At 42.0% G+C, this 17489-nt stretch overlaps 1 protein-coding gene across 1 annotated transcript; it reads left to right on the top strand.

The window, feature by feature from the left end:
- Positions 1–1429: 1429 nt before the first annotated feature.
- Positions 1430–16662, top strand: LOC111747942 (zinc finger protein 709-like). Its single transcript, XM_064278015.1, has 4 exons — positions 1430–1510; positions 12570–12696; positions 14424–14484; positions 14541–16662. The coding sequence occupies exons 1-4, from the start codon at positions 1430–1432 to the stop codon at positions 16660–16662; spliced, it is 2391 nt and encodes a 796-aa protein (XP_064134085.1).
- Positions 16663–17489: the final 827 nt, after the last annotated feature.

Genomic DNA, 17489 nt, shown 5'->3' with positions numbered 1-17489 from the left:
CACTCAGCAGAATGTCTCCCAGCTCCATCTGTATTGTAGCATGTGTACTGATAGTTCATTTCTTCTACATTTTCTTTATCCGTTCAAATGTAGATGGGCATTTATGTTGCTTCTACTTTTTGGCTATTGTGAACAGTGCTGCAATGAACATGGATGTACAAGTCTCTGAGCCTCTGCTTGCAAGTCTTTTGGTTATGTAAGTAGGAGTGGAGTTGCTTGGTCACATGGAAGTTCTATTTTTAGTTTTTGAGGAACCACTACAGTTTTTGCTGGAGGGCTTTACCATTTTGCATTCCGACTAGCAATAGGTGTTTCCAATTTCCCTACATCCTAACTTGTTTTTTTTTCCTGATTTTTTAAATTTGGCTATCCTAGTGGAAGTGAAATGGTATGTCTATGGTATTGATTTGCCCCTCTGTAATTGCTACTAAAGAGCATCCTCCTATTGAGTTTCTTAGAGCTATTTTTTACAGAAACTTTTACCCATGGAAGCAGCAGTCAAGAAATCAAATGATGAATTGGGCAAAACTATTGCAAAAGACCAGTTTAAACTGTTAGAAGCAGAAATATCACTTTGAGAAATAAGGTGCACCTGACCCAACGAATAGTATTTTCACTCACCTCATATGCATAGAAAAGCTGGAAATGAATAAGGAAGACTCAAGAACTGATGCCTTTGAATTGCGGTGTTGGTAAAGAATATTGAATATACTGTGGACTGCCAGAAAAACGAAGGAATGTGTCTTGGAAGAAGTACAACCAGAATGCTACTTAGAAGCGAGGATGGCGAGAATTCGTCTGACGTACTTTGACTATTATCAGGAGGGAGAAGTCCCTGGAGAAGCGCATCATGCTTGTTAAAGTAGAAGAAAGAGAGGAAGACCTTAAATGAGGTGGATTGACACAGTGGCTGCAATGATGGGATCAAGAATAGCAATGGTTGTGAAGATGGTGCAGGACCGGACAGTGTTTGGTTCTGTCGTACGTATGGTGACTATGAGTTGGAACCTACCTGATTGTACCTAAGATCAGCTGTGATTTCATATGCTTATTTTTTTCCTACTCGTGTGTGCTCTGTTAGACAAACAAATTGCAAATATGCAATGCTCAAAGCTTCCTTGGTTTGAATGCTACCTGGCCATATCACCTGCTTTCCTTGATAAATTCATGAATATTTTCATTGCTATTTTGTTTTACTTTTTCCCATATATCCGATGAATGAGATGAATCACTAGTTTCTGTGTTCCTGTTGGAGTCCCGCTGCTTCTCCTGCTCACCGGAAGCGAAAGTGTGCCTCCTTGGTCGGCGTCCGTCCGGCTCCTCCGGTGTGTGGCAGCAACTGCTTCCTGGAGGCCTGTGTGTGTCGGTGCGTGGACAGGTGAAGTGGTGGGAGCCGCGCAGACCTGTGCTGCTAAGGAAAGGCGGAGACATGCAGGGTCCCGGGCCTCCTGGGGGTTCGGGTCGCTCCCGGCGTCTGAATGGCGCGTCCCCACGTGTTGTGGAGACACAGGTGCGCGGTTACCTTGAGCTGCTCCTCAGCCCTCAGTCACTGCTGGCCCCTGCGTATATTTACCGTTTACTGAGCTGTTTCTGGAGGACTGGGCACGGGGTCGAGGACTTCGTCTAAGGGACCTTCTCTGAGCCTCCAAACACCACTGCCAGGGAGCGACGATTTGTAACGTTTTACAGAAGTCTAATAATCTCGGAGAAATTTAATACCTCGCGCGTAGACAAATACCTGCTAAGTAGCAGTGTCTGAACTCAAATGCAAATCTGTTGTTACTTCAAGGGGCATAGTGATCACGGTCTCCCTGCCTGAAACGGCTCCTCTTTCTTTTCTGTCCTTCATCAGGCAGGACTTTTGTTGAGTATTAGTGATCCTGGGGAAATGAAGATTGTGGCGAGGACTATAACCTCCTCCTTTAATGGGTATATGTATTTAGGACTGATGAACAATCAACAAACATGACTTGGAAATAGTACGTAGGTTTAGGAGCATGTTTATCCCAGTTTCAGGAGGAAAACATTTAATACAGGTAGCTTTCGAGGAATTCCTGGGGCGTTAAGGCAGAAATTTTCATCACGATTGTGTGAGAAACCATACAGCCGGTCGTAGTTGGTCCGATATAAAATGTGATGTTGCTGAACGGTCTTAATGCAGGCGACGAACGATTTATTGAGATCACACACCCTGGGTGTGTAGTCTGTGCTAGATTGGGTACTGAGAATTGAACTGTAACCTAACCACTCGGGTTCTGGTCCTGTCTTATTAAAAAAAATTGAAATAAGATGGACACTGATTGCAAGGGTAACAGAAAGTGGCAAGTTTACTGTCTGCATATACGAGGAGCACCTGGGGTCTAGTGACCTTATGGCCACGTGCTGGCTGACTAGGGGAGCTGGGGAGATTTTTGTTTCCAGTGGCCTCAGGGGTTGGGTTTGGTACCTGGAGTCTTCTGCCTTTAGCCCTCCCCTGCCTATATTGGGGTGGGGAGAGGGTCAGGTGAAGCATGTGATCTCAATCTGTGCATGCTTCAAGGCATGACTAGGGCTAGTCAATGGACCCAGCCAGTACCTGCTGCGACTTCCTGCTCAAAACAAGCTTGTGGTTAGCAAGACAAAGGGGGGATGGGGGAGGGGTGTTGACTGGGGTTTTCAGTATGGCTGACAGCCTGTTTCAGAACCACAGTTTCTGCTACCAAAGAAGCACAGTCCTTAAAAGGTCGACGGCTTCTTGGAGCACAAACCCTGCATATTCCTAGAGTCAGAGCGGCGAAAATTAGGAATGAAGGGAAGGTGGGAGGCCCGTGTAATGCCACTAACCCATATACTTCAGATCTTAGAGGGTCAGCGACACTGCAGTGTTGAAAAGGTCCCTTATCTTGTATAATAATTACTTTACACAGTGAAAGAGTGAAGTAGGGCGGCCCTGGGTAGCTGAAAAGGTTCAGATTATTAGCGGAAAGGTTGGTGGATTGAACTCACCCAGATGTGCCTTGAAAGACAGGCCTGTCTATGTGCTCCTGAAAGGTCACAGCGCTGAAAACCCTATGGAGCAAATTTCAAGTGTCTGTATTTCAGTGTCCTGTTGGAGAAATTATTGAGAGTGCCAGTGCTTAATCTTTTTTAAAGTTGCTATGAATTATAGTTCGTGTTTTGTGTGTACATATATATTTATATATTGGTATGGAAGGAGTCTTTTTTTCACACATTAACAAGGTGATCTAGACCTAATTACCTTAAAAAACCAATTCTTTACGCACTGCGGTTCTTGAAATATGATTTTATTTCTTTTAAGGGTGGTGTGAAATCTTAGAAATACCAGTTTTCCTCTCAATATCCTCACAGCATCTAAAGCTCCCTCCTTTCACTTATACATTCCAACCAAGAAATTAAATTTCTTTCTTCTTAATACTGTCATTTCATGGTATCTGTGTGTGTTAAAATATATATAACAAGTCTTTTTCCTTTTTCAACCATTTTTACATGCAGAATTCAATGTTAATTGCTTTCACCATGTAGTGCAACTATCACCTCTATCAACTTCCAAGATTTTCCATCACCATTAGAAGAAAGTCAGTGTCGCTTAAGCATTAACTCCCGTCCTCTCTCCCAGCTCCCTCTAGTAACGATTTGGTCTCTATATACTTGCCTATTACAGATACTTAAGTGGGACTGTACAAGATTTATACTTTTGTCTCTGACTTGTTTAACTTAGCATAGTGTTTTCAAGGTTCATCCATGGCGTAACATTTATGAGAACTTAATCTCTTTTTGTGACCGAATAATATTCTATTTTTTTAATCCATGCGTCTGTTGATGGACATTTGGGTTTTTTTTTTTACACTTTTTTGCTATTTTGAATAGTGGTGTTTGAACATTGGTGTAAAAATAGCTGTTTGCATCCCTACTTTCAAGCCTTTTGTGTATCTACTTGTTAGGTATCATTGAGGTAATTTTAGACTCATGGTGAGACCACGTGACAGAGTAGAGCTCTAGTGTAGGGTTTTTTTCCTGTAATTTTAACGAAAGCAAATGATGGCGTCTTTGCCACAGAGGCGCTGGGGTGGGTGGAAACTGCCAACTTTTGTTTTCTTTAATTACATAATTTTATACTTTTGTTGTGGAGAATATACACAGCAAAACATACACCAATTCAACATTTTCTACAGGTACCGTTTACCGACATTGATTACGTTCTTCCAGTCACACAACCATTCTCACTGAACTTTTCTGAGTTGTTCTCCCCTTAACATAAACTCAGTGCTCCCTAGGGTTCCTGTCAGCTCTTCTGAGTTGCTGTTGTCAGTTTGATCCCACATAGACAGTTTTCTAAAGAGCAGAATGCTCAAGGCTCATTGTTTACTACTTAAGCTAAACTATTGTTCGATTTTAAGAAGACTCTAACGGATATTTTTGGTTTAAGGTTTAAAGATGATCGCAGGGCAATAGCTTCAGGGGTTCATCTAACCTTCATGGCTCCAGGAAGCCTGGAGTCCATAAGAATTTGAAATTCTGTTGTGCATTTTCCCTCTTTAGATCAGGATTCTGCTATAGAAGTTTCGAAGAAGATATTCTGTAATGGCAGCCAGGCACTCTCCTGTTCTTCTACTCTCATGGCCAATGAGGCAGCTGTTCATGGAGGCAGTTACCACACATTCCTTATCCTCCTCCTTTTCCTGACTCAACTTTTTCCTCGGTTGTTCCAGGTGAATACAGACCAACTTTTGTGCCTTGGATGGCAGCTTGTAAGACCCCAGGTACCACACAGTGAACTAGGAGGTTAAATCACTCCACACGTTATTAGGCCAGTTAACTGCGATGTCCCATGAAAGAGTAACGCTCAACCTCCAAAGCAAGGAACCACGTCCCATGAGGTATATGGTTGTTCATCAGCAGCCTCAACATCTGCTCTTTTTGTTGTTATTCGTACCGTCAGTCTTTTGGTTCGCAAGCGGGTACTTAACCATTTGCACCATCTGCGCTCCTATAAATGGAAATTTCTGGGTCATAGGCTATTTGTATGTTTAACATTTTGAAAAACAGGCACACTTTTCCACAGAGGCTGAACCATTTTGCAACCCTCCGGCAATTTCTTCATATTCTCCCCAACTCTTGTTGTTTCTGATAGTAGCCATCCTCCTAGGGATGAGGTGGTGTGTCTTGTGGTTTGGGTTTGCATTTCCCTAATGACAAGGGCATTCATCATCTTTTCATGTGTTTATTGACCATTTGCTTATCATCTTTGGTGAAATGTCTCCTACAGTTTTTTGCCCGATTTTACAATTGTTGCTGACACTTAGGAGGTCTTTCTCTGTCCTGGATACTAAACCCTTATGGCATGTATGATTCCCAAATGCAGTGAAACCTGCGAAAGCTGGAACCTCTAAGGTGGAAACCTGTCAGAGTAGGAAAACTCAAATATTTTCCATTAAAGAAGTGACCAAAAAATGGCAAGGCTGCGCTGTGTAAAAGGCGGAAAAATTGCAAGACCCAGAAAAAGAAGGCAATCCTGTCAAATTCCAGCTCTCACAGGTTTCAGTGTATTTTCTCCCATTCTGTAGATTGTCTCTTCCCTTTGCTGAGAGTCTTAATTGATCTGTTTTGTCTTTTATTCCTTGAGCTTTTTGCTATTGTAGCTCAGAATCCATTGTTGAAAGCTAGTGTGTGGAGAAAAGAAAGGTGCTTCTTTTTTTAAATTGTAAAAATATTGTATGAGTCAAAAACTTTAAAAATGCGTACAGTAAAACCAATCATTAAACAGCACTTTTAATCTCAACATGGTGTTGAATAATGTGGTGCCTCCTATTTTCCTTCTCTAGAGATAGATATTCTAGGAGTACTCCCATTCTGGATGGGACTTTCCTTTGGAGACATGACCGTTGTCATGTTACTTCATGTCAAATTCAAGCCTTCATTCAAAACTACTGAGTTTTCCTAGGTGAGAATCTAAGAAATGCTCCTCAGATACCATGACAATATCAGCTTTTTTTTTTTTCCAGCGAAGAAAGCTTTCTTCATTTTATTAGTTTTCTCTCTCTCTCACACACACACACGGTAGTCATTTAATTTCTTATTCAACGAAACAGGTTAAACCACGTGAAATTCCATGTTGGCCTTTTTCTGAGTTACCAAAAAGGCAGGTTCACATGCTTCCTCCAAATATGCCTGGGTGTTTACGAAGATCTAAAGAATTCACTGTAACGTGTACAAGTGTAAGCAGTGGTTCAGTTAAAATAAGGGATGTCTTCACTCAGGAGAAGTCTTCACACAGCCTTGAAGTCAAGCAGAAAAAAAGAAGCTTTTCATCCAGAAGTTGACTGTAATTACCAGCCCCTGGTCTGCATCAAGCTCGTCTAGTCCCTTAGTACAGAAACCAAATGTCCGCTGTCAGACGTTACAATCTGTGCCAGGAACCATTAATTATTTGCTAAAGGCCTCATCCATGCCAACACTCTGCTCTTCCTCTCCTTTAGCTTGCAGCTTCAGAAGTGGGAATGCAGCCTGTTTCAGAGGACACAGTGTGATTGTTCGTGGCCAGCAGAAGACGGCCCACAGGATGAGATTCAGGCTCTTGGGTCCCAATGGACTCAGACACCAAGTCCTTCCCATAGCCCACCTGGAACACTAAGGACTGTAACGCTCTGAAACCTAACGTGTCCAAGACAGAGCTTTTAAAATCTCACCTGAACAAATCTACTTCTCACGTGGCTTTCCCAGCCGGTAAGCTGCACCAGCCTTCATTCATTCACTGCATTCAGGGAAACAGTCCAAGCTACCGTGAGAGGGGAGCTCCCTTAGGAAGGCAGCTCTCAACTTTCTTCTCCTATTTCTCTTTTCAGAGGAAGGTACAGTCTCCACCCAGCAGCAAGAGGCGGATATCAACAATGTAAACCAAGCCAACTCTCAATCACATCCAGAAAAAATCCACATATTTTACCCTCTCTGGCAAGACCCTCCACATCTGACTTAAATTGAGAACACCCTCATATTTCATAGGCTCTTGACATCTTTTTAGAAAAATCTTTTTCAAACATGTCAACATTTTCCCTGCCTTTGGGCCTTCGCACCAAGTATTTCTGCTGATTAGAGGAAAACTTTTAAACTCTAGGAACTCAATAATTCCTATAATTCTTGTCTCACTTCAAATGTCACCTCTGCAGAAAGTGCCCCTCCTGTCCCCTCAGTTATTCCCACTGATTTCTATGTTTAAATGTCATTGAGGTTTTCAGAATGAGGTAAATCCAATTGAGGTTGACATTAACCTTCATGATGCAAATAAAAGCAAACTGAGTACAATGTTCCATTTCCCTATGTGACAGACTTTTAGCAAGCCCAAAACTGTGAAGCTCTGCATTGTGCTGCTGGCAGCTTTCATGCCCTCTCTGCTCTGTTGGTTGCTTAAGGGTCTGGTGAGTTCACTTGAGGTGTGATGCCCATTAGCTGTGTGTTGCTATTTCAATTAAAAGTAATTAAAACTAAAAGTAGAGTTCCTTCATTCCACTAGTCATATATTCTGTGGTGAATAGGCACATAGGCCTAGTGCCTACCATATTGGACTGTACAGAAACAGAACATGTCTATCTTCACATAAAGTACTCTTGGATAGTGCTGCTGAAGACTATATATAACAGGTAATAATCTGTGTGTGTCCTCAATGATCAGTGTCAAAGACCAGAAGGAACAAGAAGACAAAATACAGAGTGTCTGCCCATAGATTTATAGTCTAGCTTGGGAGACAGTTTTAAAGAAAGAATGAAAAACTAAGGATATGTGATATCTGTATTAAAAAGACCTAACCCGAGAGTGAGGTGCAACTGCTTGAAAAGGGAAATTATCTCAGTGAAGATTCAGAAAAAGGTTTGTTTTTTTTAGCTACATGCAGTGTTGTGTAGAGCTGATACCATTTTGTATGGGTGGGAGTGGAAAGAGTATTTCAGTTGGGAAAAATAAATGTGTAAATCCCTGAGGCAGCAGAGAACCCAATGTTATCCATTCATTGATGGAAGTCGGAGATGATTAAAGCAGAGAAAACAACAAGTGAGTGGTGAGGTTTGTGTGAGCTGGATTGGAACAGGTCGTTTAGAACCGTGCTGAATACTCTGGGCTTTTGGAAGGCCTATGGACAGCCACTGATGGGCACTGAGCATTTCCTATGCCACAGATAGAATTTGGAAGTGACAACGATGATTGAATGATGTCAGGCAGGAGCTTGTTATGAACAAATTAAGGAAGACTTTTTGTGAGGAGGCCTAGACGCGCAGATTGATTGTGAATCAGGAAAATAGCCAGTGATACAATAGAGGTGTGGATGGATGAAAGGGCATCCCTTCATAGACTGCTCATTCCTGTACATCACTGAATGATTCTCAGGGTTGAATGTCAATGTGCATAACCCCCAGATCTGGTTGAAATGCAAATTTTGATTGAGAAATTCTGGGATGGGAGTTGAGTTTTCCACATACTGAACAAGCTCGTGGTTTATGCTGGAAATACTAGTCGAGAAATAATGATGTGAATTAAAATTAGAGAGCTGTATTACAGAAAATAAAAAAGAAGGGTAATTCGTAGAGGGGAGACACTGGTGTAAAGATCTTGCAACAGAGAATTCATTGACAGTGAGACCAAGAAATGAAATAGGACTCAACCTGGAGAGGGAGCAGGGTGAAAAGAAATAGGAAGTGAAGTACGAGACGAGTCCTTCGTGAAAGCATAAAGATTTTCTGATTTATTTGTTGATCTATATCAGGAAGAAAAAGTGTTCAGGAATCCCCCCAGATTTCTCAAAATCTTAGTGAGTGGTGTTCTCATGGTTTGAAAATGAAGGGGGAAAAAATACGAGACAAGTCAAGGGGCAGAAAGAAATGTTAGTTAATTCCAAAGGAACAGAAAAAATACTGATCAGATATTACAGTGTCATAAATGAGATGAAAAAGTTTTAGAAAGGCACAGTGGAAGGTTTTAACAGCACATAACTTAAAAATAAATGAACCAGGGTGAGTTCATTGTCAATATATGAAAAGTATGTTCTTAAAATTTCATCCATGTTAATGTCAGATAACAGTGACATCTGACACCAGGAACAAAGGTACATAGGTAAGCCCACAACTTGAACATTGAACCCCTAAGTCCCTGGAGGAAATCAGGTTCAAGTTTTGTAGCCTGGCCAGGCCTGGTTGCTTCTCATGCTGTGGGAGAGGTAAATTCCTCCATGTGTGATCTTGTTGCAGAAAGGAGAGGCCTGTGGAGCTTCCTGAAGAATGCAGGTGTGTGCTGTGGGGGCTGGAGCCTGTTCTGCCTTTAGTGTAAAGGCCCTCAGGGTGGAGCATTGCCCTGAGCCTGGGAGGAGGCCAAAGGCCTGTCACTCCCTGCTTCCTCCACACTGTTTCTTCCCCATCCTTCTTCCATTTCAGACCTCAGGTGTGGTGCAGGGAGAACTAGTCAAGTCCAGGCAGCTGGGGACCTCAGGCGACCATCTGGCACATCCATCAATCACAAGGAAGGATTTCAATTGCTGTCACTGGTGTGTGGACCAAACATTATTCATCTGCCTCCAGACTGCCCAGGCCTCTGCTTCCAGTCCTGTCCCTCTTCCTGGAAGTGGCTTCTTGGGGTCAGAGACGTCATTCCATAGACTCCCAGAAGCTGGAGAAGAAAATGGTGAGTTCTATGCAGAACTGGGTTATCCTTAGCATTATGTGGGTGAGGCTGGATCGGAATTGTTGGGAAGTAGCCGTGTGCTGCGGGACTGTGGTTTCAGTGAAGAAAACAGTGACAGAGGAGGCTGAGGAACTGAGCCCTAGGAGGCACCCTAATACCTTGCTCCACTGTCTCTGGGTCCTTCATCCCTACATACATGGCATTTGAAGATTTGAATACCTGGTGTCACCTTCCTTATGTGACTCTCAGAGGTAGCATCACACGGTGTTAATATCCCCCCTCCCCCCGTCCAGGTTCTTGGTGTTCTGTGTTGAACGACAGAGTCCTCTGTCCTGAATCTGAAGACGGAGCAGCTCTGGCTGTGGAGGCTGAGCCCCGACCCTCTAGAGCCATCCTTGTCCCATGTCTCTGAACAGTGTTCTTGAGTCCCCCTAGGCACTGGAGCACTTTGAGTCTTTAAAGGATTGAGAGGTATCATACCAGTTTCCTCCACTGCTCAAAAGTGTAAAATTACTCAGCATTTCGCTAAGATTAAAAGCTAGATTCTTTTCAGTTGCCAACGAGTTCCCCCGAACATGATAAGCCCACTGACCCCCAATCACCCCTCCACATTCCTAATCCGGTTTTTCCTCTGCATTGCATTCTGCTCCAGCCACGTGGGCCTTTGGCTCTTCCTAAGACATCCAAGACACCTTCACACCTTCTGACCTGTGCTCTGGCTGTTTCCTCCTTCTAGAACGGTTTCTTCTCAAAGACCTGAATTCTTTTATAGAACATATTGCCACATGATAGTTATAAATACATGTTTATGTATTTAAATTTACTGTCCCCACTCAGAGAATTTAGTATCCATGTTTATCGGGGTGTTCGTTTTGTTCATTGCTGTATCTGCTTTGCCAGTGTGCACTAGCCTCTGTATCAGTAGGACCTGAATCAATTTTAATTAATGAATGTAGCCACAATTAAGGGTCTGGAGGGAAGAAGTCTTGTCTGAGACACAGGGCTTTGCCAGGAGAAGTATGTCTTGGTTGTATGAATTGAATAGAATGTTTACCTTTTTCTCCTCTTCCTATTATCCACGAGGACTTCAGATCATCGAGTGGGTTTGGGTTTTTGTTTTATTTTTTTGTGGTGTTATTGGACGGTAACAGCAAAAATAACAACAAAACTGTATGCATATGGACAGAAATGCAGTTGTCAGCAATTTAGACTTTAAAGAGAAATTGACCCGCATTGTGATCCTGGCTCAGCAGAGTTCCATGTGGGAAACACTGAGGATGTGATTAAATGATCATCTCTAACTTTACTCAGCTATGACCTGTCTGAAATAATATCTGCTTAGAAGAGTCATGAAAGAAAAATCACAGTTGCTCAGTACATGGGACATTTCATCATTATTCTATAATAGATACCAGGGTTTTTGCTGAGTTTAAAATATATAACCTCGCCCACTGCAGTGGAGGAGACCTTTGGCTTTGGGCTCTGGTTCAAAGTTGCTGTCATCCGATCATACCAGGAAGGATTAGAGATGTCATAGGCTGCTCACGTCACCATTTCCCGCCTGACAAGAGGAGTCTTCTTTCTCTAAAATTTCTCTGTTTCAGCACTGAAGGCGTCTTTTAGCAGCCTTTTCTCTCCTCTTGACACGAGGAACCCAACGGACTGCTGCTGTTTCAGAAAGGTCACTCTTACAGACCAGGGGCTTCCAGTGGTCAGGGTTCAGGTAGTCATGGTTAGGTGCCTTCGAGGGTCTGCGAATGTGAGAGAATTCTGAAGCACAGCCCCTAGAGGGCTGGTGTGTAAGTCTATTTCCTAGGCTCCATGGGCAATTTAACCGGTAAACCACCTGCATTTCAGCTTACTTATAAAATTAATGTTTTTGTGGTAGAAGTTATACCTAACAAAATCTTTGTCAATTCAACAGCGTTTACATGTATAGTTTGGTGACACTGATTACGTTCATCATGTTTTACAGTCATCCCAACCAAAAGCCAAACCAAGTGCCATCAAGTTGATTCCGACTCCTAGCGACCGTATAGGACAGAGTAGAACTGCCCCATAGACATTCCAAAGCGCGCCTGGCGGATTTGAAGTGCCGAGCCTTTGGTTAGCAGCCGTAGCACTTAACCACTATGCCACCAGGGTTTCCAGATGGAAATGGTAACCTTTTCTCACTGAGCAAACACAAGGGTGTGGTGTTGTTTCTGCAGATGTTTTGCTCCTTGTCATCTTCTAACATTAGACTGTGTTTGTGGACCTATCACATTCCCACCTTGGGCCTTGGTGCTCTCTGTTGAATGAGAGTCTCCTGACCTGAATCAGCCACATGCTTATCTCCAAGAGTTGAAGAAAATATGACCAGCTCAGTGTTTGGGTTGCCAGTGTGTTGATAATTGGCCCCTGGTCCTCTCATGGTTGTGAGAAACAAAAGCAAAACTGCCCTTCTGCAGTGTTTACCAGTTACTATACATCATCCTGTCTCCACCCGGTGCTTTATGTTTTGTTGAGTGTGTTCTGGTAGGGCTTATGGAAGGAGTGGTAATTGTTTGTTCACAAGGAAGTGAAGATCTGAATGAGAGCATTTCTCTAATGTCTGCTATGTTTTCTAACCATTCCAGAGTGTAAAGAGAGAGGAGAATACGACTGCAATTGGTCACAGTCGAACCGTAGAGAGATAATTTCAGTGCTGGAAGTCCGTGAGACAGAAAGCAATCAGTGAGGAAGTGAATGTAGTTAGTGAAGGGACGAGGCTGATGGCCATACCCTAGAGTAGACCTTGATAGTACACAGAACCTTGTGTCAAATCCCTAAGAATCCTCTGTTCCCCAGGACTGTCAGACTCACCCTTCATTCTTGTACACACTGAAGTCCATGGTACCTTGCTGATGCAGAATGTGTCAATGTTTTAGGACTCAGTGGCTGTTGAGGACGTGGCTGTGGTCTTTACCCCGGAAGAGTGGGCTTTGCTGGATCTTACTCAGAGGAAACTCTACAGAGATGTGATGATCGAAACCTTCAGAAACCTGGCCTCAATAGGTAAAGAGCAGATTCCTTTTTTTTTTTTCGGTTTTCTATTATTCCTTTACTGAAGAAAACTATTTTACTCATTAAGTTTACTCCAGAATTTGGGCTGAGGAATGAGAATAAATCATTAAATAAAGGAGGCATGGTCCTTTGGCCCATAGAGCTCATGTATCTTGGCTTTCCGTGAGCACAAAGCAGTATGTATTATACTTAGTTTTCATTTCTCTTGTGATTAAAAGCCTTGAGGCTCTTTAAGTGTTGTAAATGTAAGCACTGGTTTTAGGGATCACTTTGGGGCACAGAGAGTATTGTATTTGGGGACCGTGTAGAGTATTACTGTGTTGATTACAAGTTTGACATGATTATTTTGCTGCAAATCAACCCACACCTGTCTATCTTCAGAGACCCTGAAGAGCAAAGTATTGCCTCAATGTCAAGGAACTCCTCATTACTCTTCACTGTCTTCCCTCATGATAAGCGTTTCTTCCTGAGCACCATGTCAGCTCTACACATTTGTTTTCCCAGAGACACAACTTCACAGAAACCTGAGCTTCCTTTTCTGACTTTAGCAATCCTTTCACAGCTGCGGTTATGCGGATCCTTTTCCTCTTTTAATGTTACATGTATATCGTGTGCAGTATATTTCTACTTAGCTCTAACTACACTTGTTCATGTATCCGTCACGGTCAAAGTTCATAGAAGTATGTCCTAGTAAACTGCTTCTAAACCATTGGTAAAGTGCTGAAACAGTGAAATGTGGCTACGTCTTTATTAACAGTGGTCTTTTTTCCCCAAATAATTTCTTTCCATTTGTTTCATATTGCGAACCTCAACTTGAATTATTGGGTCAGACTTTGGAAACCTTAAGGATGGAGAAAAGTTACCCAGCAAAGATATAATGGTGGGATACATAAAAAATAACACCTGGTCCTCCATGTTAGGAGAAACCTCTGAATCACACAGTAATAAAGATGATCATAAAAACCAAGAGAGTCATTTGAGGTGAGTGTCATTCCAACAAGAGAAAACGGTGCTTCTGGATTAAATCCTAAGTTGTGATGACGTTAAAATACACATTCATATGTTGATGTGTATATACCAAGGCTTCCAACTGTTTCAGAACAGTTCAGTAATTGCAAACATAAAGAAGGATGGTGTACACATTGCATAGCCTGTTGGAATTTTGACCTGAGCAGAGAACAGTTGGCAGTGCCCTGCACAAAGACGATGTCCCACTACACTGCTTTGAATGTGTGTTGCTCGTCACAGTCCTGTTATTGAGTGTTCTGCAGCAGATTCCTGAATCTTTTTCGAATTCATGCAGATCAGATTATTGACAGTACTGTGGGCAGCGACGCACATTGAAAGCTGTGAGATTGGCTGCCATCTTTGTTCAGGGCTCTGTGGTTTGTTCCCAACACAGGTTGAAATCCGATGGGCAACAGATATCCAACGCGAACACTGCCGTTATTTACGTGGGCAATTGTTGAAGCAATACAAACCAGTTTGAAGCCCTGATCTGTGCTTATACATATATAAATATATATATATATATATGTGTACGTATATTGTGTATGTATAAACTTTGCTGAAAACTTACGTGTTCAGAGAATTTTCACAACCTTTTCATAAATGTGTGTCAGACATTGAGTATTTGAAACATATTTCACTTAAACACAATGATCAGAAAGCCTCATATTTTAGAAAAGCAGTGACGATTATGGTACTATTTCTGCTAGATGATTTGAAGTATGAAACAGGAGAGAAGTCAAGCGAAAAACTGCATGTTCGCTTTGTTAGGTAATGGTGAAGTGGAAATAATTGATTTCCAACAACATGTTGCCTGTTTTTAACAGAATTCATACAGTAGAAAACCTCCGTGAAAAAAATGAAGACAATCCGTGTGGGAAAACCTTCAGGCGGATTCCAAATCTTACCGTGCAGAAAAGAAATCCTCCAGAAGTAAATCCTTTTGAATGCTCTGACTGTGAAAAAGCCATCATGGATCCCTCATCACATAACCACCATGCCTGTCAGTTTATTGCGTGTAGAGAAGCCTGTGGTGGTACCACTCCTATGAGACCTCTTAGTGGCAAGAAACCCCATAAGTGTGAGGTATGTGGGAAGGATTTCATTTGTATCTCAACTCTTAAGAATCCTGTGACAACACTCACTAGTGACAATCAGTATAAATGTAATGAGTATGGGAAAGATTTCTGTAGTTTCTCGTCCTTTTGGACACATGTGAGAGGTCACAAGGGTGAATGTAAAGAAAGTTCTTCTAGTGACCCTTTATCCCTCCTTTTCTATAACAGAGATAAGCCCTATGAATGTAGGGAATTTAGGAAAACCTTTAATTTTTCCTCAGCCCTCACTGCACATTTAGGCACTCACAGTGAAGAGAGGCCTTATGAATGTAAGGAACATGGGAAAGCCTTTGGTTGGCCCTCATACCTCACTACACATATAACAACTCACAGTGGAGAGAGGCCTTATGAATGTAATGAATGTGGGAAAGACTTTAGGCAATCCTCAAACCTCATTATACATAGAAGGATTCAAAGTGGAGAAAGACCTTATGAATGTCAGGAATATGGAAAAGCCTTTAAGTGTTCCTCACATCTCACTAATGATAGAAAAACTCACAGTGGAGACAAGCCATATAAATGTACAGAATGTGCGAAAGCCTTTAGTCAGGCTTCATCCCTTATTACACATATAAGAACTCACAATGGACAGAGGCCTTACGAATGTAAGGAATGTGGGAAAACATTTAGGTATTCTTCTAACTTCACTTCACATATAAGAACTCACAGTGGAGAGAAGCCTTATGAATGTAAGCAATGTGGGAAAGCCTTTAGGCAGTCCTCAGGCCTCATGACACATAGAAGAATTCATACTGGAGAGAGGCCATATGAATGTAAGGAATGTGGGAAAGCCTTTACAGATCCCTCACACCTCACCTCGCATATGCGAACTCACAGTGGAGAGAGGCCTTATGAATGTGAGGAATGTGGGAAAGCCTTTAGTCAGTCAGGAAACCTCACTAAGCATATAAGAACTCACACTGGGCAGAGGCCTTATGAATGTAAGGAATGTGGGAAAGCCTTTAGTCTGCTCTCAACCCTCACTACACATATAAAAATTCACAGTGGAGAGAAGCCTTATGAATGTAAGCAATGTGGAAAAGCCTTTAGCAAGTCCTCAGGCCTCATGACACATAGAAGAATTCATACTGGAGAGAGGCCATATGAATGTAAGGAATGTGGGAAAGCCTTTAGTCACTCAGGAAACCTCACTAACCATATAAGAACTCACAATGGGCAGAGGCCTTATGAATGTAAGGAATGTGGGAAAGCCTATCATCAGCTCTCAAACCTCACTACACATATAAGAACTCACAGTGGAGAGAAGCCTTATGAATGTAAGCAATGTGGGAAAGCCTTTAGGCAGTCCTCAGGCCTCATGACACATAGAAGAATTCATACTGGAGAGAGGCCATATGAATGTAAGGAATGTGGGAAAGCCTTTACAGATCCCTCACACCTCACCTTGCATATGCGAACTCACAGTGGAGAGAGGCCTTATGAATGTGAGGAATGTGGGAAAGCCTTTAGTCACTCAGGGAACCTCACTAACCATATAAGAACTCACAATGGGCAGAGGCCTTATGAATGTAAGGAATGTGGGAAAGCCTTTCGTCAGCTCTCAAACCTCACCACACATATAACAATTCACAGTGGAGAGAAGCCTTATGAATGTAAGCAATGTGGGAAAACCTTTAGGCAGTCCTCAGGCCTCATGACACATAGAAGAATTCATACTGGAGAGAGGCCATATGAATGTAAAGAATGTGGGAAGGCCTTTCGTACTTGCTCTTCCCTCACAAGACATATAAAAACTCATAGTGGAGGACTTAGGAATGTAAGGAGCGTGAGAAAGCCTTTCCTTGTTCATCACACCTCACATCACATATAAGATCTCACTGTGGAGAGACTACTCTGTCAAAAGGGGGGTGTTTCATCCTTAATTCTATAATTTCAAACAGTAAATTTCTGAAAGTCAGTGATAAAAGAACAAAGTTTCTCAGTGTGTAACAAAGCAGTACTACCTCCAAGAAGGGGTCATTCGAATTCCTTTGTGCCTATGAAAGTTTCATTTTCACTATGGGCTTGTCCTCATCGGTGTTTGTTACTTTCTCAGTCCAAGGTAAATTTTACGTTTTGGAAAGTCCTTGACTATAACAAATAAGCCTGTAGGGAATAGCCAGGAGGAAATGTGGTTTTACATTTGTTAATACTTTTATGGATGTTATTTTGTATACAATGAAATACACTCTTCTTGTATTTGGTTTAAGAGTGTTTTTTGAAAAAAATTGTATTCCATGGGAATTCCACTTTGGAATATAAGCTGACAGTTCCTTCGAAATCTAAACACAGTCCTCCCATTCTGATCTAGCAGTAACACTCCTAGGTATTTACCCACATGAGTTAAAAACATATATCCATATAAAAACCTGCTCACAAATGTTTATAGCAGCTTTCTTCATAATTACAGTAATTGAAAGCACCCAAAATGTCATTGAATAGGTAAATGGGTAAACAAATAGTGAGACATCCATACAACGGTGTATTATTCAGTGATGAAAATAATTAAGCTATCAAGATAGGAAAAGTTATGGAGGAATCTCAAATCCACACTACGTGAAAGAAGCCGGTCTAGAAAAGCTACATCCTGTGTGATCCCAAGCCTATGGCATTCTGGAAAAGTATGAAGTGTAGAGGCAGTAGAAAGATCATTGATTG

This window comes from Loxodonta africana, chromosome X (genome assembly GCF_030014295.1).
Source record: "Loxodonta africana isolate mLoxAfr1 chromosome X, mLoxAfr1.hap2, whole genome shotgun sequence".
In the NCBI taxonomy this organism is placed as follows: Eukaryota; Metazoa; Chordata; class Mammalia; order Proboscidea; family Elephantidae; genus Loxodonta; species Loxodonta africana.
Note: the sequence above shows the minus strand (reverse complement) of the source record. Positions and strands in the feature narration are given on the sequence as shown.